This window comes from Callospermophilus lateralis, chromosome 4, assembly GCF_048772815.1.
Source record: "Callospermophilus lateralis isolate mCalLat2 chromosome 4, mCalLat2.hap1, whole genome shotgun sequence".
NCBI lineage: Eukaryota > Metazoa > Chordata > Mammalia > Rodentia > Sciuridae > Callospermophilus > Callospermophilus lateralis.
Window position 1 is genome coordinate 86,355,297 of NC_135308.1, and position 26,116 is coordinate 86,381,412.

Sequence of the window (26,116 nt, forward strand, 5' to 3'; positions counted from 1 at the left end):
CTCTCTGTGTTATATAACCATCAATACATATGTATCCACAGGACTGGAATTCAATAATCACTGCCCCATTTGTTTGTTTGTTTGCTTTCTGACAGTCTTGTTCCCTAATCTGTCCTTTTTCCAAATCCCCCTCAATTTTACATTTTTATGTAAAATATATAAGCTAAAAGAAACAATAAAAAATCACAAGATTGATAAGCAAGTAAAGATTTACAGAAGATAGCAAAAAGCTGAAAGTTTAAATTTTGTCAAATTATTTTTAAAAAGACATTTCATTTAGAACTGTATTTTGCATTTGCAAAAAAAATACAATAATCAATTAAATAATTAAGTTCCAGGAAATTCAAATTTTTTTTTATTCCATATGTCAAAGTACTCTTCATAGAAACAAGCATTAAAATGCAAATACTGGAAATCATGCACTCTCTGAGTTAAACCTCCAATCTGACATAGGTAGGTCTTCATTTTTACCACAAAAATTCAATTCCTGTCATCCCACCTCCTCTGTGTCAGAATCTTCTTTCTCATTCATTTTGCATTCTGTTTTGTTTCAGGAGAGGCTTATGCCTGCTGAGGAAGCTGTCTATCTCAGTTGTTTGTCCTCATAAGAATTGATTAAGTTTAAGGCTGGGGCTAGAGCTCAGTGGCAGAGCACTTGCCTCACATGTATGAGGCACTGAATTCAATCCTCAGCACCACATAAAAATAAACACATAAAATAAAGTCATGCTGTCCATCTACAACTACAAAAAAAATTTTTTTAAATTTAATTTTAAAAAAGATTTAATTAAGCTTACACACAGAAATACTAGCTTCCTAGAAAAATATGTCAGTTGCCATTCAACTGGATGGAACCCTGCAAGTGAACAAGTGGTACCTCCCTTCCTTCTGCTGTCTGACATCCCGCCAACTATTAGAATGACTTTTCCAGGTGTCTTTTCTTTAGACTTACTTTCTATGAATATCATGAAAAGATGTTTTGCCTATCCAATCTGTACCAAGAACCCACAGGTACTTTTAAGATATATTTCACCAAAAGAAAACTAGAAAATTTTGTATCCATATTTACAGAGTGGTAAGCTGAAATTTAGCAAATTTAAATCTTTTTCTAAGCTCCCACAACCAAGGAATGAGATATAAAGCCTTTAAAATTATGGACTTTTATTTCTTAATCTAGATTGTATTATTAACATCCTTTTATATTACTAATGCATCCTTAGTTATACCTGTTCCTGACAGACACTGCCCAGAAAGACTCTTCAAATGTGTGCCTGGCCCATTAAAAACAATTTCCAAAAGAGACCTGGTCATCTTCTCGTGTACCCATGAAATATCCCTGTCTATTAGCCACGTTATATTGGGCACACCTCTCAAACCTAATCATCACATAACTAAGTGAAGAGAACAAAGAGGGGCAGATAATAGATGTCATGCCAAACCTTGATTTTATGGTTATAAGTCCTTATGTATGTCTTGAGAATTAAAAACAGCTCTTAGAACTTCTGGTTGCAGTGCAGTAAGATAAGACTACAAGAGATCTTCCCACTTACTGATTATAACAGATAGATGATTGATAGATAGATAGATATAACAAATCTTAAAGGTAAACAAAAACAAGGAAAGTATGGAAGGGGATCAAAATTTGGAGAGGTTACTCACATGTGGATATATTCATATTCTCCCTCTCTCTCTCTCTCTCTCTCTCTCTCAACCCATGTGATTGTCACTGTGCCCTTAACATGGGACTGGTAGTTTCAAAGAGTCCAGGTGGTATTGGCAGCTTTGGCAGCAAAAACTCCAATAGTAATTCTGTATTTCTGATTAAAGAAATGCAGAAAAGTGGCCTATGCTTGCCAGATAGTGTAAGGAAAATCCCTAATAGGAGAGAAACAGAGAAGGGTATATATGTACCCCTCTTATGTATAAACAAATAATTCTCAGGCTAATTTCTTAGCTACTCTTCAGCAGAACAGACTCAAATCAGAATAACAAAGGCTTTGAGAATTGATTTGAGATTTGAACACTTTCAAACAAAACTTGACAGAATTTACAGTCCTAATTGGGTTGACAGCTTACTTAAAACAAAAATATCAATTATATCCAGCAGATTAAATTGCCAGAGTCTATACAACATAATGTTAATAATATTCAGGATATGATATTACCCAGAATTACTCATACAATGACCAGGCAATTGACAAACTTCAACTGAAAAAAGTTATCGATAGACACCAAGCTGTGATGATCATATTTTTGGAACTATCAGACAAAACTTTGAAGTAGCAATAATAATTCCTCTCTAATAATTAAGAAAGTCCTACTTGAAATTAACAAAGCATTAGGCATTATCAGCAGGAATTAAAGACTATAAGAACATATAAACTTAAGGATTAAAAAAGAAAATATCAAAAATGAAAAAAATGATGATGAATGAACTTAAGAGAAGAATGGAGGTGATTCTTCAATAAACTTGAAGGAAACTCAGCAAAAATTATCTAAAGAACACAGAAGGGGAAAAAAAGATTGAAATAAGAAGAACAGAATTTCACAGACCTGTGGGGGGAAAAATCAGAACATCTAACATTTGTATCTTTGGACTCTCACAAGGACAAAGGAAAGGGGGAGAAAAATATTGGCCCCAAACATCCAAATTTTAGTGAAAGACATGAATTTATAAATTTAATAAGCTCAGGGAGTAACAGAGAGAAAAAAAATCAAAGAAAGTCATATCTTTACACACTGTAATCAAACTGCTCAAAATAAATAACAATGAAAAAAAGTGTTTTGAAATTGGTAGAGACAAACAACACATACTGGGGAAGGAAAAAAAAAACACTGTAGGCAAGAAACCACAGGAAAGTGTTGCAAGAAAAGAAGACAATTTAGAATTCTATGGCTAGAGAAAATAACCTCATCACAAAGGAGAAGCACAAAAATATTCTGATGAAGGAAAACAAAAAGGATATGACCCAAGCAGACAAACTCCACAAAACAAACCAAAAAGCTATATATTATTTTTATCTCTTCTATGAAAGCTAAGGCCAATGATTTGGGATGTTTCATTTGTTCAAATATAGGGAATTAGTAATTTTTCCTCTTAGTATTGCTCCAGCTGTATCCCTCAAATTTTGGAATATTCATTTTCCTACAGTTTATACCTTTTTTTTTAAAGAGAGAGAGAGTGAGAGAGAGAGAGAGAATTTTTTAATATCTATTTTTTAGTTCTTGGCGGACACAACATCTTTGTTTGTATGTGGTGCTGAGGATCAAACCCAGGCCACACACATGCCAGGCAAGCGCACTACCGCTTGAGCCACATCCCCAGCCCCTATACTTCTTATAGTTCTCTTCTGATTTCTTTTTTGTCCACAGATTATTTAGAAATATTCTGTTTCATTTCCTATTATTTGGAAAAATTTCAGGAATGTTATCTATTACTAATGTCTGGTTCAATTCCACTGAGGTTAGAGGACATTCTCATTTGATAGGAATCCTTTTAAATGTGTTGAGGATTGTTATATTGCCTAGAACATGATACATCTTGGTAAATGTTTCATGTATGTTTGAAAAGAATATGAGTTCTACTATTGATGAGTAGAGTATGCTACAAATAAAAATTAGGTTATGTTGGTTAATTATGCTATTCAAGTCTTTTATAACCTTAGTGATTTTCTGTATTCTAGTTTTGATGAACTATTAAAAGAAAGATATTAAAATTCCCAATTATAATTGTTACTGTGCATACTGTTGCATGCACATTTAAATTACTAAGTCTTCTTGATTATTAACTCCTCTATCATTAGGAAATTAATTTTTTTAGTCCTTGAAATACATTTTGATCTCAAGATACTTTTCAGATATTTATATACTTAATCCAGCTTTCTTTTGATTAATATTAGCATGGTATGTCTTCTTCATCCATTTAACCTATTTGTATCTTCCCATTTGAAGTCAGCTTCACATTAACTACAGATATCATAGATATTAGATGACAGAGAGATAGATATGCATGCTGTAGAGCAACATAGTACAATCTCTAGCACATAAATGTGTTGAATCTATAATTATTTATGTGTTTTCCCAAGTATATGGTTAAGCCAATTTTTTCATATCCTGGATTTACAGAATGAGTCTTCTAAACCCAAAAGAAGAACATGGCATTCAATCTGCTATTTTTGACCTTCTTAGATACAGTTCATTATTCTATCCTTTTATATCTTGCCCTGATCATCTAATCTTGCATATTTGCTACCACTCAGATGATTGATATCTATGCATTATATACCTATATACTTATTTAAATCAAAATAAAACCGTTTTTAGGACAAGATATAAGTAAGTATCTGAAGTACATAGGCAGACAACTTTTTTAATCTCTAAATTACTAGTTTCTGACCTTTGCCATCCAATCTTCCTCCTATACTAGCAAATATATCAGCATCATAAATCTAATCTTCCAATATTTCATCTGTTCTGAATAATTCTTCAACAACACCTAATGAAACAGAGTCCATCTCCTTTCTTTATACAATTTGCTTAGCACTTAGGGATAGAATGGCTGATGGTCAGGAGATTTCGAATCATTTAGAGAATGTCAGCAATTTTTTTTAAGAGTTTAATTACCAGTTAATTCATAAGCAGCTCATCAACATTTGCTATTGAGTAGATATTTAGAAAAAAAAAAAAAAGAGGTTTGAAGCCACCCTTCTTACACGTTATTAAGATGGAGAAGTTGGTTTACGATCTGCAAATGCCCGCCTTCTCAGAGGCTCGGTTTTCCCTAGATCATTCAGCTAACCCAGCATTTCTTAACCGCGGCATAATTGCCATGTGGAGCTGAAAAATTCTTTGTTGCAGGAGGCAGTCCTGTGCATTGTAAGTTGGTCACAGCATCCCTACTTTGTAAGGACTAAAAGTCAGTAGCACTCCTACCTCGCCGGCACAGCTATGAGAACCAGGTCTCCAGACATTATCAAATGTCTTCTGGGAGGCAAAATAGTCCCCGGGTTTTGAGTACCATGGAACTGAACTTTATCATAGAGTTTCCACAGTTGTGTGCTGTGAGCAAGATTTTTTAAATGAACTATATATTGAAGACAATGGCTGGAAGCTTCCACTTTGTCAATGTTGGCCACCATGATAATCCAGTTTCGAAAATGAAATTTTTGCCAGCTGGGAAAGCAGAATCCAAAGATGGTCATCCTTGTCTGAAGGAATTCATAGCTCACATTGCTCTTGACCTTGAGGGTGAAAACATGCGGCTTTCGAACAACATGTATTTGAAAACTATGGACAAATTCAATAAGTGGTTTGTGTCAGAATTTGTCACTGTAGAGCATGTGAGATTTATTATGCTTCATGATATAGGGCAAGAAGATGGAATCAGGAACTTATGTACTGATGTTGATGATTTATATATAAAATTTGCAATGAATCCATTTTATAAACACAATTGTCCTGTTCAGTCAAGGCATTTGACAGAAAATTTCAATCCTTTGGGAAGAAACACCTTTTAAGCTGAATGCAGAGTAAACAATGTCACCACAATGGGCAATACTTCTGAATGTGTACATTGTAAGTAACTGGATTAAATAATTTGGAAGACTTAAAAAATAAATAAAGATTGAAAAGTGGAAAACCATGCCAAACTTCACAAGGTACTTCAGTGACAAAATCTGAAGCTCTAATTAAAATTCTAGATTTTGAGAAGCAATTTAATTTGTACATATTGAGTCAGAAAAAGAATTCTGTTAGACTGTGACTTCTGTAGGTTGTTAACAACATTAAGTTGAAGATTAAGTTAAAAAAAATAGTTGTCCCTCAGAATCCATCTGGAACTAGTTTACAGGGCCTCCCTACAGATGCCCAAGTCCCTTATATAAAATGGCATAGTGTTTGCATATAAGCTAATAAGCTATAGTCATTCTCCTGTGTTTTTGAAATCACCTCTTGTTACTTATAATATCTACTTCAATAAAAATGTTATGTAAGTAGTTGGTACACTATGCTGTTTAGGTAATTTTTACAAGTTAAAAAGTTTGTACATGATCAGTACAGATGTGATTTTTTAAGAAAGCATTTTTGATCTTTAGTTTGTTGAATCCAAACCAGTGGATGTGGGAGCTGCAGATGAAGAGGGCTAACTGAAAATTATATATATTAAATATCATGAGATGATTTTACCAGTGAGTTTATTTCTTTGAAATTATGTTGATCCCTTTTCTCTATCCTCTCAAACACTAAAATGTTAGACACATAGTAGTTAGATTTTAAATGTGATTTTTTAAAAATATTGGAAATTACCTATTGATAAGAGTCCTGTTAAAGGCTTAAATTTTTATATTAGGCAGAAGACCATCTTAAATTTAATTCATGAAAACATAAAATCATTCTTCTCACATTAACCAACACATACAGTTTAGAAAGACCATTTCATCTTTTAAGTAAAGCAAAAAAAAAAAAACTGAATCACAAACACTTTAATTGTGCTCCAATACTTTTGCCAAACACTGTCATTTTATTAAAAAAAAAAAAAAAAAAACTTTTCATGATGGCTACCCTGAGTTTAAAAATTGTAATTTGGCAGGCACAGAAATGAGAAAATGCTTTTTTATTATGTTGTTTTGTTTCTGGCATAGATCTCAGGTTTTGATAGTCCTATCATATTTTAATCATCGTCAGTTCATTTCTACTGAAGCTTATATTATCCTGTGATTGGAAACATTTAACTTTTAAAAAAAGAAAATTCTCATAAATTATTCATTGAAAAGATAATAACCTATTAAATACAATTAAGCTTTGGATTAATCTACAGAAGTTTCCAAAGTGTCTTGATATTTTTAAACCAACTGTATCTTTATCACATTCCTAATAAAACTTGATCTAGAAGGGTTCCGAATGCTTAGCCTTTCTTTGTAGAAAGTCAATATAGGGCATTGGTTAAGCACATAGGTTTTATAGAAAAACTTCCAATAGAATAAAGATGACAATACTGACTTGAGGATTATTTTAAGAGAGTGCTTCTCGTGTAATTAGTATTTATTATATGTTAGCTATTATTATTATTACTATGTATGGAAAGTAAATATCTCCCTCAGATACTCATATGAAAATACTGAAGGATAGCTAGAATACCTTAAATGTTAGATGATTTTTATAAACAGCTTTAATTGTTTTGTTTTTGTAGCAACGTGCTTTTGCTTTCCTTCCTCTGTCGATTTTGATAAATTAGCCTTATTTTCAATATACTTTCATTTTTTAGCCATAAGAGCAACAATAGTAGTATTGAAAGCCATTTGAAATGCTGTATGCAATCTGGGGAAAGAAGGGCAGAATATTTGTATATTTAATTATTCATAAAACTAAAACAATACCATTTAGAGGTCAACATTCTGAATAAAGAATTGCTAATATACCTGCGTATATTTTAAGTTTTGCAACCTAAAAAAATAATCAAGCTATGAATCCCTTATATTTCACTCTTAAGTTGAGAAAGAAATCTCTACTAGTGAATTTCCTAAGGCCTTCATTTCTAATCTTTTCAACTAGTAGGACTGCTTTTTAAACTTATTTTTAAAAATGATTTTTTGGATGTTTTTAAAACCTTTTTAATATATGGTAAGTTTAAGAAATATAAAATAATTTTAAAATCTACTATGAATGCAGCAGTGCTTTAAAATATTAAATCTGTGTTAACAAAAGCACTGACATACATTTGATAAAAAAAAAAGTAGTACACATATTTGAGACATCAATTCCCTCTGTAGGGAATGTTTGGTGTCAATATGGATCCAGCCCTTGCCCTTTACCCAGGGGTCCCTATAAGGTCACTCTTTGATTAAATGTTAATACCTAATATTAGCAGGAAATTTTCCTGCTATTTTTTGTTCCTTCCTTGTATTCTATCAAAAAGAGGCAAGATGGGGAGAATTGCACAGGGATAAGAGGAGGCACAGAAATACAGCACAACCCCCAAGAAATGGGTAAGTCTTCATCAGCTCCCAGAAGGAGATTTAAATGGCATATTGTATTCATTTGATAATGAATTCTTAAGGCGTTAATGGAGAGAACTACAAAGAGAAGGTGAGGAAGACCTTAAGGAGAGGAGCACAGAAATTAGGGGTCAAGTCTCCAGGTGAAAGTGAGGATGGTTTCAGGGTTCATCTTGAGATCAAGTCCAAATAATGATGTTATCCATACAGTCCAGCTCCAATAGAAGGGAGTTGAAAAGGTTGGCCCATGCCTGTAATCCCAGGGGCTGGGGAGGTTGAGGCAGGACAATCGCCAGTTCAAAGCCAGCCTCAGCACCTTAGTGAAGGCCTCAGCACCTTAGCAAGACTCTGTCTCAAAATAAAAAATTAAAAGGGTTGGGAATGTGAGTCAGTGTTAAGCACCCCTGGGTTCAATCCCAGTACCGAGAAAGAAAGACGAGAGAGAGACAGAGACAGAGATAGCACACAGGAAAGAAGGAAGGGAAAGAGAGAGGGAGAAAGGAAGGGAGGGAGGGGAAGGGAAGGCATAGGATAAAGGAGAGTAAGTACATAATTGTCGAATATGATCTTAGAGATAGGATTAAGTTAAAGTTTTTTAACACGGAAATATTATATATAACAAGCAGACCTTGACACATTTACTCCTGATCAACAACAAACTCAAATAATTTGGAGGAGAAAGACCAATCTATCAGAGACATGTCTTCAAATGGCTAGTTGTTCTGGATTATTAGCTAGGATAAAACTTAAAAGTAGGACTCAAGATACATCCACTTTACCCTGCAATGGACCTTTTATTGCTTGCTATTACATTGCCATAAAGAAAAGAAACTACTTTAATGAAATCTTAGGAATGAAATCTTATTTCTCTATTGTATTGTAAATAATGATTCAACATATGGAGCACTTTCAAAGTGCTAGACATTATGATTATAAACCTTGTTCATCCAGTCATTTGATAATTAGGTATAGTCTTGTGCCACATAACAGTGTCTTGGTCAATGATGGATCTCATGTATGACAGTGGTCCCATAAGATCATAATGCAGCTGAATATTTCCTATGGCCTAGTGAATGCACAGTGTACAAGCAAGAGAAAAGGAAACTGCAGAAGAAGGAAAAAAAAAAAAGAACCCCAAGAAAATTCACAGTGAAGAGTTTAGCAGATGCTTTTGCAGACCTCAACAGATTTAAAAATATGGATTTCAACACAAAAAAGTTTGCATTAATAGACGGGAACATTCAAGGTGCATTATCTGCTTATAAGCAAATCTATGATAAAAAAAAAAAAGAAATAAGCCAAGAAAAATACCATGGAAAAATCTCTGAAAATAGTAACAACTCCTGATGAAGAGCCTCAATATTATTCCAAATAAAGGGGGGGGGCATTGTTACCATAGAAGATGATGGTTCCATGCATATTACTGCCCTGAAGACCTTCCAGTGGGACAGGATGTGGAGGTGGAAGACGGCGATGCTGATGACCCTGAGCCTGCGTAGGCCCAGGTTTTATAATAAAAATTAAAAAGTGAAAATAGAAAAACAACTAATAGAATAAGAATATAAAACACACAGTGGTTATAGTTGTTTTCAAGCCATTATTATTACAAAAAGAGTCAAAAGGTTTTTTAAAAACTAAAAGTTTGTAACATAAAAGTTACAATATGCTAAGGTTAATTTATTGAAGAAAGAATTCTTTTATAAACTTAGTGTAGCCTAAATGTAGAGTGTTTATAAAGCCCACCGTAGTGCATGGTTATCCTAGGCCTTCACATCCACCCACTACTCACTCACCCACTCACTGCCTCACCCAGAGCAGCTCCGAGTCCTGCCACCTCAATTCATGGCACATGACCTATACAGATGCACCACACTTTACTTTTTTATACTCTATTCCTACTATACCTTTTCTATATAGTTAAGTACACAAATGCCATTGTGTTACAACTGCCTACAGGATTCAGTACAGTAAAATGTTGTAGGGGTCTGTAGCCTAAGAGAAGCAGGCTATAGCACATGGCCTACATGAGTAGTAGGCTCTGCTTTCTGGGTCTGCGTAAGTGTGGTGATGGGCGATGTTCATACAGGAATGATGAGGCACTTCTCAGAATTAAGAGTCAGGCAGTCAAGGTGCCGATCAACCCCAGATGCACCCTGGGAAGAAGGAGATTAGTACAATCCAGTAAAAGAGAGTGCCACTGTATAGAGGGGGCCTTGAGCTATTCTGAAGTTCACCCTACTGTGCTCTCCTAAAGTGTTTTTTTTCACTTTCAATGAACCTCTGCCTTGTCTGCCAACTTCTAAAAAAAAAAATTGACAGACATGACCATCTTTACTATCCATCATCTACCAAGCACTGTGCTTGAGAGAAGACTGCTATTAGTGAGGATTTAAACATTTTGATTGGAGACTTAGAAAGATTTTAAAGCTTTGAAGAAGATTCTTAGGGTGGACTCAGAAAGGTAAATAACCAACAAAATAAAGCCCAGAAGAAATGGGAGGGAGTAGAACAAGAAGTGCATCTTCCATTAAATAATTTCTAATTTCATAAGGAAGATGATAAACTTATAATTTTCTATAACATAGAAAATAATAAAGACTTTAATAACAAATTTAGAATATTTTGAGTTCAGAGTTAGTCTGACCAACAAAAGGTAAGTCTAGATAATTTCGCATTACCTTCTGAGCACAGTAGAATCATTTGCCTGAATTCTAGAAGAAAGTAATGGTGTTACTTTACTTCAATTCCTGCAATAAGAAGTCCTTTGGATGACAGGAGGAAACTCCTGACCTATCAGATGGGGCTCTGATTGAGAACTCTGTATTTCTAAGCCTTCTTGTTCTCCATGTCAGTATTAAGTCTTTGTGAAGGTCAAAATAAAGCCAGAGTAAAGAAATCTCAGGTTAAGACAGTTAGACAAGTAAGGGTTATTTAATCATTTTAAAGTAAAATTTAATTTGCATAAACATAAGGGCAAAGGGTAAAATGAGAATTATTTGACAAGGAGACGGCTAGTGAATTCTTTAATAAATTATTTGAGATCTTTAAGGAACAGGATATGATGCCCGTAAGAAGTAGAAAAGTTGATGTTGATAACACAGCTGCACTGGCAGGAAAAAAAGTTTCTCTTAAATACTTAAGGAATCACTCTCTGCATTTAAAGATGTGAAAGGACAAACGAAGGTTGCTGCTCCCGTGATATGTGCCCCTGACTTAAATGGAGACCTGTGCTTTTCTATCTTTCTAAGAAGTCCAGAATATTCAAGGACCTTGTCAAGGGCACTATCTTAAAAACAGAAGCCCAAAGCTTGAGTGTGGGTAGATGCTTCGTGAAGGAGGGTACATAAAAGATTTTTCCTCTTCCGTCACTTGGAGTTTAATCTCCAGGCAGTGGGGGATCCTTGAACATTGTGAGAAGAGAAGTGACAGGACCAAATAGGCTTTATGGGAAAATTAAGTACACCAGTGACATACAGAATGAAGGGAGGAAAGAGTTGGAAAGACTGGAAGATTTAAAGTAACTAAAATCCAGTTGTAACACATCACAAAGCAAAATCTGTGAGGGCAGGTGAACAGGGCAAAAAAAAAAAAAAAAAGGAAAATATATTTTAGTACATATTTAGATTTGAGAACCAGGGCCAAGGGAGGCACCAAGGAGATTATTACTTAACAAGATTTTAATGAATTTGAAAAAATCTGTTTTGGAGTAATAAGGAAGAATAGAAGACAGATTTTCACTAGAATTGAGTGTAAGAATGCCAAGAAGACATTCAGGTGGAAACATCCATATGTCTATAGGCGAAGATTCTAGGATCAACAAGAGATTCTTCTTTGGGAGTCATATACATCAGTGGCTGTCAATTAGGGTCAATTTTGTCCCCAAGGTAACATTTAGCAATGTCTGGAGACATTTTTTGGTTGACCACCAAAAAATGGTGCTACTGGCATCTCATACATATAGGCAGAAATGCTGCTGAAACATCCTGTGATGCACAGAACAGCCTCCTGCAACAAAGAATTAAAGTAATTATCTGGCCTCAAATGTCAATAGCACCAAGGTTGAGAGACCCTGCTCTACAGAAATGTCATAATATATTAGGGATACCTAGGTATATGCTAGGTGTCCAATCAGTGCACCTAGCATATTCATGTTTAATTTATAGGAAATAAAAATAGCACTAGCATTTACTGAGTCTTAACTCTGTTTCAAGCACTGTTCTCACATCTCAAGGTTTATTTTCATTATTTTATTTCATCTTTAAAATCCTATGAGATAGGCATCCTCTTTATCCTCACTTAGCAGATGAGAAAAACCATCCACTGAAAAGTTAAGATATCTGCTGTATTAATCATGGTTCATTGGAGGAACAAAAGTAACAGGATACAAATAATTAAAGAAGCAGATAAAGAAAAGATAGAGTTAGAGGCATAAAGAAATTTATTAGGTGGAATTTACTCATGGGGTTAAGGAGACTAAAAAGTCCCGCGAACTGGTATCTGCTAATGGAGATTCAGAAAAGCTGGTTGTGTAGTTCCAGTCCAAGTTCAAAGGCCTAAGAACCAGGAGTACAGATGGTCTAAGTCCTAATAGTTCTGACAGAAGCAAGGTATACAGGAAAAACAAATGTATACTCAGAATTTCTCTTCTAATAAGGACAAAATGTTACCTTTCCATGATGGAAATGGTCCAATATAATCAACCTACCATCAGGAAGCTGCCTGGCTCAGGTAATGGCAGCATCTTCAGGCCTTTGTGTCAGTCTCTGCTTTTGGCAGGTTGGGCACTCAGTAGTGGTTATAGTCAGGTCAGGTCAGCCTTGGTGAATAGAAGTCCATGTTGTTAGGCCCATGAAAAAATCTCTACCCCTGTCACCATGGCTACTTTGGGATCTGGAAAAAAGAGGCTGACTGGTATCTATAGAACGGGTGATCCTATGTACTTGATTATTCAAGTGTTAAGCTTTCAGATAGTACATATCTTTTTTTTAATCTTTTCAGAGAAAACTACCTGCATACCTCTTCTCCAAATTATCATATGATCATGTTCTTTCCAAGTCCTTGGCCATCTAGCCAAATCATTGTCTGTAGCCCATTAATTCGTGTATAAACACATCTGGCCATTTCTCCTTCCAAAGTGAAATCAAGTGACCTGCTTGAAATTCTGCCCACTGAGAGGATTTCCCTTCACCATTATTCTTTAGAGATGTCGCATAAAGGACTTGTAGTACTTTAGCTGTGCACTGTCAGATAGTGGCTACCTATTGTTCAGGACCATCTGTGAAGCAGGTCTTGGTTTTCTCTTCCTCTTCATTCAATCATATGGAACTTGGGACAGGAGAGGTGTGTGTGTGTGTGTGTGTGTGTGTGTGTGTGTGAGAGAGAGAGAGAGAGAGAGAGAGAGACTTCTTGGCAGAGCATGTATATAACATGCGCAGGGCCTTGGGTTCAATCCCCAGCACCAAAAATATATATTTTTTAATCATAGGTGACTGTCCATGAAGCCTTGGGTACAATCAGAGAAAGAAGACAGAGTAGCAAGAGTAGAAACCTTGGGTATTTGGACCACTTCATGTAACTTCTTGTGTAGTTGGGGCCTACTCAGGCCCAGTCACCTATATGCCACTTGCATTTGATGACACAGGGTTGCTGTGCACACCCAACTTTATTGTTTGGTGGATCAGATAACACCCAGTTCATTTTAGACACCTCAGGGCACATGGCAACTTGGTGGACAATGGTTAAGTATTCAGTCTCTAATAAGAACTAATAATAGAAAAAAAAAAAAAGAACTACTGGTAGGCCAAGTTCTGTTTCTCAAAAATAAAAAAAAAAAAGAGTTGTCATTTAGGTAGGATGCCATAATAGACCTATGATGCAAACTCATAACAAAAAAATTCAACTTGTTAGCATTTCCATGTCTTGCACTGTTATCCCACTCTCTTAGTATCCATTACCGTACATGATTCCCAGATTTCTGCCTTATAAATTAGAAAACTCAAGTAGTTCTTTTGGAGTATAGCAGATCTCCCCATGGATCATATCTCAAACCTCACCTTTCAGGACCTGCTGGGACTTGAGTCTTATTATAGTAGAGTCAAAGACAGATGGGGTGGAGTTCTAAGATCAGCAAGACAACTGCTCCAGATGAGGCCATTACCATTTCCTGAAGCAGTGTAGGATTAGTAATCTCAGAAAGGAGTGGAGAGCCCAACACCACTGGTAATAGGGAGGCCACTTCCACTGACAAAAAAGCAGCATCACAATTTAGGAGCTTCATGTCCCTACCTTCATCAGGGTCTCCCCATAGATACACATCTAACTTACAGGATCCCATTCTTTTCTTATGTATGCTCTCACTTTTACAGTAGACACTTTGTGCGGCTGGAAGTTCAACTTGCATTGCTGTTCAACCACTAACAGGATGAGATTCTGCATTTAATTTTAAGCAATCTCAGCCTTATAGATGCAGGGGACAAGACTCTCCTTCAGGGCAATCCAGAAGGTTTTAGGTCATTTATGTGATTCTTGAGCCACATAACACCCTCACAGACACACTCAGAAATTATGTTTAGCATCCCATTACAAAGTCAAGTTTACACACAAAACTAACCATCATACCTGCATAAAGCCACCTAGTTGTAAATTTTGGAAGACCATATTTCCAACTAGAAAGCATATATACAGAAACATGATTTAACCATTAAGTTGGAGCACAAAGTTGTTAGAGGTATAGTGGCCTCAAGCCCCACAAAGACAAGAAAGAATTAAACTAAGCAAAAACAATTTTACCTTTTCACTCTTCTCTCACACACAAAAATCCCCTTCTCAAATAGTAATAGCAGATTCTTTCTGTGACATGGAAAATTACATCATTCCAGTGATTTCAATCAAATAAAGTTAGTCTTAAAATAATATGTATCGTATTTACTTGATTTACGGTATCCTTTCTTGAATCCCAACAAAAGATATAAAATTAAAGCTCATGGGGGTGAGGTGGTAGTGGATGTTCACAAGTGAATATCACTGTGTTTCAGGGCATTAAGATAAATTTGTTGAAAATTACCGGTTTAATGTATTTAATAGAACATAATAAACAAAAGTAAACCCTTAATTTCCTCAAGTTTGACTTTTAAATCATCATCATCAAATGAAAATTATATGAACATTTCTCATTTTGTCAAACTAGATTTTCAGAGCTTTCGTATTGTTTACTCTCTCCATTTGGTCAAAACCACAAAGAAGTAAGGTACAATGGTGCATACCTGTAGTCCCAGCTCTTTGGGAGCCTGAGGCAGGAGGATTACAAGTTTGAGGCTAGGCTGGGCTACTTAAAAATCACAAAGGTTGAATCCATTTCCTTCAAGTATAGCAATTTCTATTTTTTTAAATGGGCTTATTCTCCAAATCATATATTAAGAAATAAAATATCCATAATAGATTTGAAAAAGTTATAAAAGAAGGAGGGAAGTTCTGAAACCAAGGTAGGGAAAGGGGGAATCAGGGAAGTTAGGTAGGAGTCCAGAAATCCATCCATTTGGCTTTGCTCTTAAAAGAGGCAGCTCCTGAGTCAAATATGGAGCTCCATTTGGTGTAATTTAAGAAGAATTACCCAATATATTAAAAAGTAACTAAAATAATAAAATTACAATATACATTTTAAAATCTTGCAAGCATATTAAAGTTGTTGGTCCAATTGCTATGTTAATTAAACTGCCTTAAAATGTGATGTCATAACATGCATATACATATCATTAAATGCCATATCTCATTTTGTCTTAAACTTGATTTTTTTTGATTCTCAAGTGATGTGCAGTAAGTATCCTGAAGTACCTAGTTCCTGTCTCTCCTGACTAATATTCATCCCTTAACCATGTTTGCCAAAAAGGCAAATTTTAATTTTATTGTAAAAAATTACAGTAAATTATGTTTAATGGACTTTCAAACATAGTTCTCTCACACAATGCTTAATTTAAGATAGACAGTTTTTCTCTTTTAAACTGTAGTTGGGATAATTTTCAAGCAATGATGTATTTCTTTTGATTTTTCTCTTATTTTCTGATAAACAGAGTAACTGTAATAAATCCTGATCCTGCCTTTGGTCTGGATATTTAGTAGCTATGTATTTGTTTTCTTTGATAGCAACACACATTAATATTTATAACCATTTTCCTTTGCAGCATCTCCCAGATGGCTCTGCGCCCAGTGCACATGTTGAATTTTATCTTTTACCATATCCCAGTGAAGTTCGTAGGAGGAAAACAAAATCTGTTTCAAAATGTACCGACCCCACTTACAATGAAATTGTAAGTATGATTCATCTCTTGTCCAGTCATTTTGTATTTTTCTTACCATTTTTTAGCTTAACAACCAAATATGGAGAATTTGCAGTAATTGGCAGCATTATTCCATAAAGGAAGATATTTCCCAAAATAGTCACAGTATGCTGATCACTGTTCTAGATGCTATGGGAACTGGAAAATACAGATACTGCTTTCAAAGCTCTTATGAACCAATTTCCAAATTGCAGCTAACCTCCAGCAAGAGCCAGAGACTTATTTTGCATACAAACATTATTCCTGTCCTCATCTTATTTTCTCTAACCTTATTCTCCCTTACTTGATTCTTTTTACTTAATAATTTTATCATAAACAATCCTGTGTATAATAGTGAATCTCATTAAATCTCTTTTGAAAAACTAACAAATACAAAATACAAATTAAAGTTTATGCATATTATAAATAGCTCTTTAATTGATTTAGAGTGTACAGTTGGAACATCCAATCCCCTAGCTTCTTTCTAAGGCAAACCCCTGCATTTATTCTCTTGAATCCATCTTTTCCAATTTCCTCTGTATTTGTGCATTCAATTATTTGCTCTTTTTTTATGGTTGTCTCATTGATTAGATGTTCCAATGCTCAATTCTGAAATCTTTAAAACAAAAAGAACTTCCTAATCTCAGTCTTTCTAAGCAAACTTTCTTTCCCTCCCTGTCATCTCCAAAGTTTTGCAAACTTAACCCACACAGCTAACTCTAACTTCATTGCTGCCTTTTCACCCTTTAATCCTTTGAAATGTGAATTCTGATCTTTATTACTAGTACTTAATTCAGACAGCATCAATAGACTCCTAATTGGTAAATCTGATGATCCCTCAGGCTCTCCTCTCCCCTCCAGATGTAGCAGCACTATTGACTGCAGTATTTCTTGAATCCTATCTTTTGTTTCTTGAATTAATCTACCTTTTCTTAATTCGCCTCCATTTTTTTTATTTGCATGTTGACTTTTATTTATTTTTTTTAATTAATTTTTATTGTAGGTTGTTCAAAACATTACATAGTTCTTGATATATCATATTTCACACTTTGATTCAAGTGGGATATGAACTCCCATTTTTACCCCATATACAGATTGCAGAATCACTTCAGTTGCACAACCATTGATTTACATATTGCCATTCTGGAGTCTGTTGTATTCTGCTGCCTTTCCTATCCTCTACTATCCCCCCTCCCCCCTCCCCTCCCCTCTTCTCTCTCTACCCCCTCTACTGTAATTCATTTCTCCCCCTTATATTTTCCCTCCTTTCCCCTCACTTCCTCTTGTATGTAATTTTGTATACCCCTGAGGGTCTCCTTCCATTTACATGCAATTTCCCTTCTCTCTCCCTTTCCCTCCCACCCCTCATCCCTGTTTAATGTTAATCTTCTTCTCATGCTCTTCTTCCCTACTCTGTTCTTAGTTACTCTCCTTATATCAAAGAAGACATTTGGCATTTGTTTTTAAGGGATTGGCTAGCTTCACTTAGCATAATCTGCTCTAATGCCATCCATTTCCCTCCAAATTCTATGATTTTGTCATTTCTTAATGCAGAGTAATACTCCATTGTGTATAAATGCCACATTTTTTTTATCCATTCGTCTATTGAAGGGCATCTAGGTTGGTTCCACAGTCTTGCTATTGTGAATTGTGCTGCTATGAACATGGATGTAGCAGTGTCCCTATAGTGTGCTCTTTTTAGGTCTTTAGGGAATAGAACGAGTAGTGGAATAGCTGGATCAAATGGTGGTTCCATTCCGAGCTTTCCAAGAAATCTCCATACTGCTTTCCAAATTGGCCGCACCAATTTGCAGTCCCACCAGCAATGTACAAGAGTACCCTTTTCCCCACATCCTCGCCAGCACTTGTTGCTGTTTGACTTCCTAATGGCTGCCAATCTTACTGGAGTGAGATGGTATCTTAGGGTGGTTTTGATTTGCATTTCTCTGACTGCTAGAGATGGTGAGCATTTTTTCATATACTTGTTGATTGATTGTATGTCCTCTTCTGAGAAATTTCTGTTCAGGTCCTTGGCCCATTTGTTGATTGGGTTATTCGTTATCTCATTGTCTAATTTTTTTAGTTCTTTGTATATTCTGGATATTAGGGCTCTGTCTGAAGTGTGAGGAGTAAAGATTTGTTCCCAGGACGTAGGCTCCCTATTTACCTCTCTTATTGTTTCTTTTGCTGAGAAAAAACTTTTTAGTTTGAGTAAGTCCCATTTGTTGATTCTAGTTATTAACTGTTGTGCTATGGGTGTCCTATTGAGGAATTTGGAGCCCGACCCCACAGTATGTAGATCATAGCCAACTTTTTCTTCTATCAGACGCCATGTCTCTGATTTGATATCAAGTTCCTTGATCCACTTTGAGTTAACTTTTGTGCATGGCGAGAGAAAGGGATTCAGTTTCATTTTGTTGCATATGGATTTCCAGTTTTCCCAACACCATTTGTTGAAGATGCTATCCTTCTTCCATTGCATGCTTTTAGCCCCTTTATCAAATATAAGATAGTTGTAGTTTTGTGGATTGGTTTCTGTGTCCTCTATTCTGTACCATTGGTCCACCTGCCTGTTTTGGTACCAGTACCATGCTGTTTTTGTTACTATTGCTCTGTAGTATAGTTTGAAGTCTGGTATAGCTATACCACCTGATTCACATTTCCTGCTTAGAATTGTTTTTGCTATTCTGGGTCTTTTATTTTTCCATATGAATTTCATGATTGCTTTCTCTATTTCTACAAGAAATGCCGTTGGGATTTTGATTGGCATTGCATTAAACCTATAGAGAACTTTTGGTAATATCACCATTTTGATGATGTTACTTCTACCTATCCATGAACAGGGTATATTTTTCCATCTTCTAAGATCTTCTTCTATTTCTCTCTTTAGGGTTCTGTAGTTTTCATTGTATAAGTCTTTCACCTCTTTTGTTAGGTTGATTCCCAAGTATTTTATTTTCTTTGAAGATATTGTGAATGGGGTGGTTGTCCTCATTTCCATTTCAGAGGATTTGGTGCTGATATACAGGAATGCCTTTGATTTATGCGTGTTGATTTTATAGCCTGCCACTTTGCTGAATTCATTTATTAGCTCTAATAGTTTCTTTGTAGACCCTTTTGGGTCTGCTAGGTATAGAATCATGTCATCTGCAAATAGTGATAATTTGAGTTCTTCTTTTCCTATTTTTATGCCTTTAATTTCTTTCGTCTGTCTAATTGCTCTGGCCAGTGATTCGAGAACTATGTTGAACAGAAGTGGTGAGAGAGGGCATCCCTGTCTTGTTCCAAATTTTAGAGGGAATGCCTTCAGTTTTTCTCCATTCAGAATGATGCTAGCCTGAGGCTTAGCATAGATTGCTTTTACAATGTTGAGGTATGTTCCTGTTATCCCTAGTTTTTCTAGAGTTTTGAACATAAAGGGATGCTGTACTTTGTCGAATGCTTTTTCCGCATAAGGAAACTATAGAGCTCAATAACACAATTAATAACCTAGACTTAATTGACATATATAGAATATACCACCCAACATCAAGCAGTTACACTTTTTTCTCAGCAGCACATGGATCCTTCTCAAAAATAGATCATATATTATGTCACAGGGCAACTCTTAGACAATATAAAGGAGTAGAGATAATACCATGCATCTTATCTGATCATAATGGAATGAAATTGAAAATCAACGATAAAAGAAGTAAGGAAAAATCATGCATCACTTGGAGAATGAACAATAGGTTACTGAATGATCAATGGGTTATAGAAGACATCAAGGAGGAAATTAAAAAATTCTTAGAGATAAATGAAAACACAGACACAACATATCGGAATCTATGGGACACATTGAAAGCAGTTCTAAGAGGAAAATTTATTGCTTGGAGTTCATTCCTTAAAAAAAGAAAAAACCAACAAATAAATGATCTAATACTTCAACTCAAAATCCTAGAAAAAGAAGAGCAAAACAACAGCAAAAGAAGTAGAAGACAAGAAATAATTAAAATCAGAGCTGAAATTAATGAAATCGAAACGAAAGAAACAATTGAAAAAATTGACAAAACTAAAAGTTGGTTCTTTGAAAAAATAAATAAAATCGACAGACCCTTAGCCACGCTAACAAAGAGAAGAAGAGAGAGAACTCAAATTACCAGCATACGGGATGAAAAAGGCAATATCACAACAGACACTTCAGAAATACAGAAGATTATCAGAAATTATTTTGAATCCTTATACTCCAATAAAATAGAAGATAGTGAAGGCATCGATAAATTTCTTAAGTCATATGATTTGCCCAGATTGAGTCAGGAGGATATTGACAACCTAAACAGACCAATATCAATTGAGGAAATAGAAGATACCATCAAAAGACTACCAACTAAGAAAAGCCCAGGACCGGATGGGTATACAGCAGAGTTTTTCAAAACCTTTAAAGAGGAATTAACACCAATACTTTTCAAGCTATTTCAGGAAATAGAAAAAGAGGGAGAACTTCCAAATTCATTCTATGAGGCCAACATCACCCTGATTCCTAAACCAGACAAAGACACTTCAAAGAAAGAAAACTACAGACCAATATCTCTAATGAACCTAGATGCAAAAATCCTCAATAAACTTCTGGCGAACCGGATACAAAAACATATCAAAAAAATTGTGCACCATGATCAGGTAGGATTTATCCCTGGGATGCAAGGTTGGTTCAATATACGGAAATCAATAAATGTTATTCACCACATCAACAGGCTTAAAAATAAGAACCATTTTTTTTTAACCACTACCTCATGTTATTTTACTGACATCTTTCCCTTTACAATACTGTTTGCTAGTCACTAATAGAAAATTTTAAAATATATATTGTTTGCTAGAGTTCCATGATCGACCCTCACCTCCTTTTCATATACAGTCAGCCCTCCTTATCTGTAGATTTTACATCCAAGGGTTCATCCAACTGTGAATCAAACATTTGAAAAATAAACTTTTTGTCTATACCGAATATGTATAGACTTTTTTCTTAACATTATGGTACAGCAATTATTTATACAAAGTTTATATTATATTGGGTAATATGAATCATCTAGAGATGATTTAAAGTACACAGGAGGGTATGCATAGATTATATGCTGCCGCAGTCTGGCTGGGCACAAAATAACCGAGCCACCACAAAAGCCTTGCAGATTCAAACAGCAACTCTTTATTCTCGAACTCTCACCTGTACTCTACACGCACGTTCTGGGAAAATACACCCTCCACTGGGCTCTGTGTACCAAATACCCTCTGAATCCCATGAGAACTCAATGGGAACTCAAGGAGCGGGCGCCTGAGGCAGCAGGATATGCCCTATTCCCAGCAGGATCCACCCTAAACCTGGAACCGCCCTAAACCCGGACCCACCCTAATCCCTGAGCAGGGTCACCTTTCAACCAAAACTCTCAAACATTCATGCAATGTCACTGTAAATGACCTGGGTCCAAGGCAAGCCCATTTCCACAATGGAGAGTCCTCCCTCTAAGCAACATTGGGTAGGCTGACAAGGAAATTGCCATGCGTCATTCCTACTTGGCTATGGCTCTCAGCAATATGCAAATGCTATGCATTTTATATAAGAGCATCCTTGAATTTGGAAATTCTGGAGCCAGTCCACCGTGGATAACAATGGATGGCTATATATGGCCTCAAAATTCTTATGTATTCATACATTTTCTTTTATCATCTGCATGGAAGTCGCATCTGAATTTATTCCTCAAGTCATGGCTTCACTCTCAAGCTTTTGACCTGTACTCTTTCTGATCACTGGGGAGCTTCATTTAAATATTTCCAGGCACATTAAGCCAGGTTTTCCTCTTTCTTTGACATCTCAAAAGGCTCCTTCTAGTGACATCTCCCTCTTCCTTACTTATGTGTTCAGCTAATCACCAAGTTTTCTCACTTCTACTGGTGCAACCTCTTAAATCCATCATCTTTTCTGTGCCTCATATGTCTTCTGTATTTGAGGTCCTTGTCACTTTAGCCATTATAATAGCCTTACCTGCCTCCTGTCTTGTGTCTTTTAATTAAATCTTTCACATTTCTACCTAAGGTGCCCTTCAAAAACTAGTTGTATTTATTGTTACCCTGTTTAATGTTCTTTAAGTTTCCTTCTTGCCTTATATAAGATGTTCAAAATCTTAAATGTGGCATTCATTCCCTTTGAATGAACTCAGTAATATTCCTGAATTTCCTTTTCGAGCAATATCATCCTCACACTCTTTTCTTATTTTATTTTGAGAAAATTATAGATTCACAGTCAGTTATAAGAAATAATACAAAGAGATCTAAATATCCTTCTACCTCTTTCCCCTTTGGTGATATCTGGCATAACTATAGTATAGTATCCCAATTAGTAAATTAACATGTATACAATTCACTTACCTCACTTACATTGCACATTTTACATGCCTACTTGTGTGTGTGTGTTTAGCTTTACATATTTGCATCATATTTGTACACTTGTGTGACCACACCAAAGATACAGAACAGTATCTTTAAAAGGATTTTTAAATTTACACTATTATAGCCACAGACATCTCCCTTCTTCTAACTCCCCTTCTCTGGCCCCTGGCAACTACTAACCTGTTTTCCATCTCTATAATTTTGTCATTTCAAATGTTGCATAAATGGAAATACATCATTTGTAATTTCTTGAAATTGGCTTTTCAACTTCATGGAATGTGGATGCCACAGATTGTTTAACTCTTCACCTAGACATCAGGCTAGTTAGAACTAGGGCTATCGGGAATAGAGTAGCTATGAGCATGGATGCACAGGCCCTGTGTAGGTAAAAATTATAATTTCTCTGGGATAAATATTCAAGGTTATAATTTCCAGGGTATATAGAAGTTGTATATTTAGTTTTATAGGAAATTACCGTATTTTTTTTCTAGAAAAGCTGTACAGTAGTCTCTTTAATTCAATATTTTGATTTTTTCGGTTTCAGTCAACTTCTGTGAAACATGGTCCAAAAGTATCAATTGGAAAACTCTAGAGATAAAAAATTTATAAGTTTTAAATTCTGTGCCATTCTGGTAGTGTGAAGAAATCTCGAAGCAGCACCCCCCACCCATCTTGCTGCATAGGACATAAATCATCCCTTTCTCCAGTGCATCCGTGCTGGACAGACTGTCATCTGTTGGTCACTTAGCAGCCTTCTTAGTTGTCAGATTCACTGTCACAGTATCACCGCATTCAAGTAGCCCTCATTTTATTTAATAATGGCCCCAAAGCACAAGAGTAATGATGCTGGCAATTTGGAAATGCCAAAGAGAAGCTTTTAAATACTTCTATTAAGTGTCATCACACATTTCATCAGAAGTGGGAGTACAGTACAGTAAAATATTTTGAGAGAGGAAACCATACTCGCATAGGTTTTAGTACAGGATATTGTTATAAATGTTCTGTTTTATTACGAATTGTTGTTAAGCTCTTACTGTGCCTAATTTTTGAATTGAACTTTATCACAGGAATGTAGATACAGGAAAAAGAATAGCAACCATGGGGCTCAAAACCATCTGTCATGTCAGGCATCTACTGAGGTCTTGAACAGTATCCACAGTAGTACAGGGGACTGTTGTACCATCTTCACTCCAACCAGCAATGTATACTCATCGGGTTTCTTTGCATTCTTTCCAGCATTGGGTGTTATCATGATTTTTTATTTCAGTTCTTTTGCTAGTATAAATTTTCTCATGTGGTTGCAATTTACATTTACTTAGTGACCAACTAATGATGCCAAACTTCTTTTCGCAGGCTTAATTACTGTCTATCTTCTTTGTGGAAATAGGTCTTCATGTCTTTAACCATATTCTAGTTGAAATGTTGGTGTTTTTACTCTTGAGTTTTGAGAGATCTTTATATATGCTGAATGCTAATCCTTCATGAGATATATGGTTTACAAATATTTTCTCCTAGTCCATAGTTTGTTTTTTTCATCCTCTTCACAGGGTCTTTCTCAGAGTGAAAGGTCTGAATTTTTATGAGTTCTAACTTGTCAATTTTTGCTTTGATGGATTATGCTTTTGGTGTCAAATCTAAGAACACTGCCTGGCACAAAGTCCCAAAGATTTCTCTCCTGTACTTTTTCCATAAGCCCCATAGTTTTATATTTTATTATCCATTTTAAGTTAATTTTTTTAATACGGTGTGAGGCTTAGGTCAAGTCTGTCCCCAGTCTGCCTCCCTCTCCCCCTGCCTTCCCACCATGGATGCTATTTGGTCCAGATCCACTTGTTGACAAAGCAGTTCTTCCTCCACTAAATTTCTCTGGCACCTTTGTCAAATGTTATTCAAAAATTTGTGAATATATACCCTTTTGTTGCTACTTATTTGGCCACAGTCCCAGGTCACACCAGACACCTTGTCATTCCCTGGATGGCCCCTATGGCCTCTGTGATGAACTCATTCAGCCATTCAACACACTGTGCCTTTCTCTAAGTTGGAGTTTATCTCTGGTGTGGTCTCTGTAAACACTCTCACCTCCTGGACTCTTACACCAACTTGTGATCTTTTATTTAGTCCTATACATCTTTTCCTTCGACTACAGTGTAGACTATTTGAGGATGAGGAAAATGTCTCATCTTTCTTAATATCTTTAACACTTAATTACTTCTAAGTGGGTGTGTAATGAAATAATTCAGATAGTTTTATAAGTGACACTGTGAGTAGAATACAGGTAAAATGTAAACGTCTATAAAATGTAAATATATATACATACACACATACATACATACACACATGCATACAGAGAGATATTCTTTAAATTAGCAAGGAAATATATTTGGACATTTTATCATTTGTCATTTTGTCAATAACTAGAGATACACATCCCCCAGAAATAAATCACTTGTTTCTTTTAATATTCTTACAGTACAAGTCCCCCTACCTTACTATCAAGAAATTCCTCAAACTACATGCTATACCTTAGCATTAGCAATCTAAGAAAACACATAAAAAAAGCCACTGAACATTCAAGATAAATAAACTAGTATTTAATTTTTTCAAACATTATATATTATGAAAATAGCAGTAAGTACACATGCATGAAGATTATTCTCTAACACTTGTTGTGTACATCAGTTTTCTAATGACTTGAAATGATACTAGTTCTTCGTATATCCACGGCCTACTGAGTAGGAATCACTACAGTGCTTTCTCAATTAAACTATACTTGAAGCATGAGCACACACTATTCACACTTTGGACACATTTAAAATTACTGTAAAAACTAGATTCCATGCATAGCCAATTCCAATCTCCATATAATGCAAATTATCAGAAATCTGAAGCAATGCATGCCTAAGTGACTATTTTAATAGTCATCAGGACAGTAAGAGGTCATCACATAAACAAGTTTGGGAGGGATGCTGGTTGAATTTAGAGAACTATAAGAGAAAAATAAGCCACGGTATTTTTATTTTTCTCTCAGTATGCTCTATTGTTGTATATCAATACAACAATAATATTTCTAAGGAATGCAAGAAAAGGTCTACAACTTTTAAATCTGATTTTACTTTGTTTCACTCTCAATTGTAATGCAAGACCCCATCATTGCACCAAACTCTGATTTTTTTCTGTGCACTTTCAAGGACACTTTACAAGACATCCTTGCTAGTAGGCTGGATGCTGTTTAGAGAGCATAGAGAGCTACCATACACCAGACACCATATTTTAACTACCCTCACCTGCTTCCTCTTCCTCACTGAGGACCACTTCATCAGCCACTCACCTCAGCTGGGATACTTTACACTGCTTAAGGCGAGCAATGCACTGAGAAGTGAGAGAGGATCACCTGGC

At 35.5% G+C, this 26,116-nt stretch overlaps 2 protein-coding genes across 3 annotated transcripts in view; both read left to right on the forward strand.

Annotated features, from left to right (window-relative positions):
* The window catches only part of Pik3c2g (phosphatidylinositol-4-phosphate 3-kinase catalytic subunit type 2 gamma), a 330,538-nt gene that overhangs the window by 301,100 nt on the left and 3,322 nt on the right, over window positions 1-26,116 (forward strand). For both annotated transcript variants that reach the window (XM_076852711.1, XM_076852712.1), the window contains one exon: window positions 16,169-16,294. In XM_076852711.1, coding sequence (XP_076708826.1) covers window positions 16,169-16,294 — 126 coding nt within the window. The remainder of the gene's footprint in view (window positions 1-16,168; window positions 16,295-26,116) is intronic.
* Window positions 5,079-5,516, forward strand: LOC143396754 (trafficking protein particle complex subunit 2-like). The gene has a single exon (XM_076852709.1). The coding sequence runs from the start codon at window positions 5,079-5,081 to the stop codon at window positions 5,514-5,516; it is 438 nt and encodes a 145-aa protein (XP_076708824.1).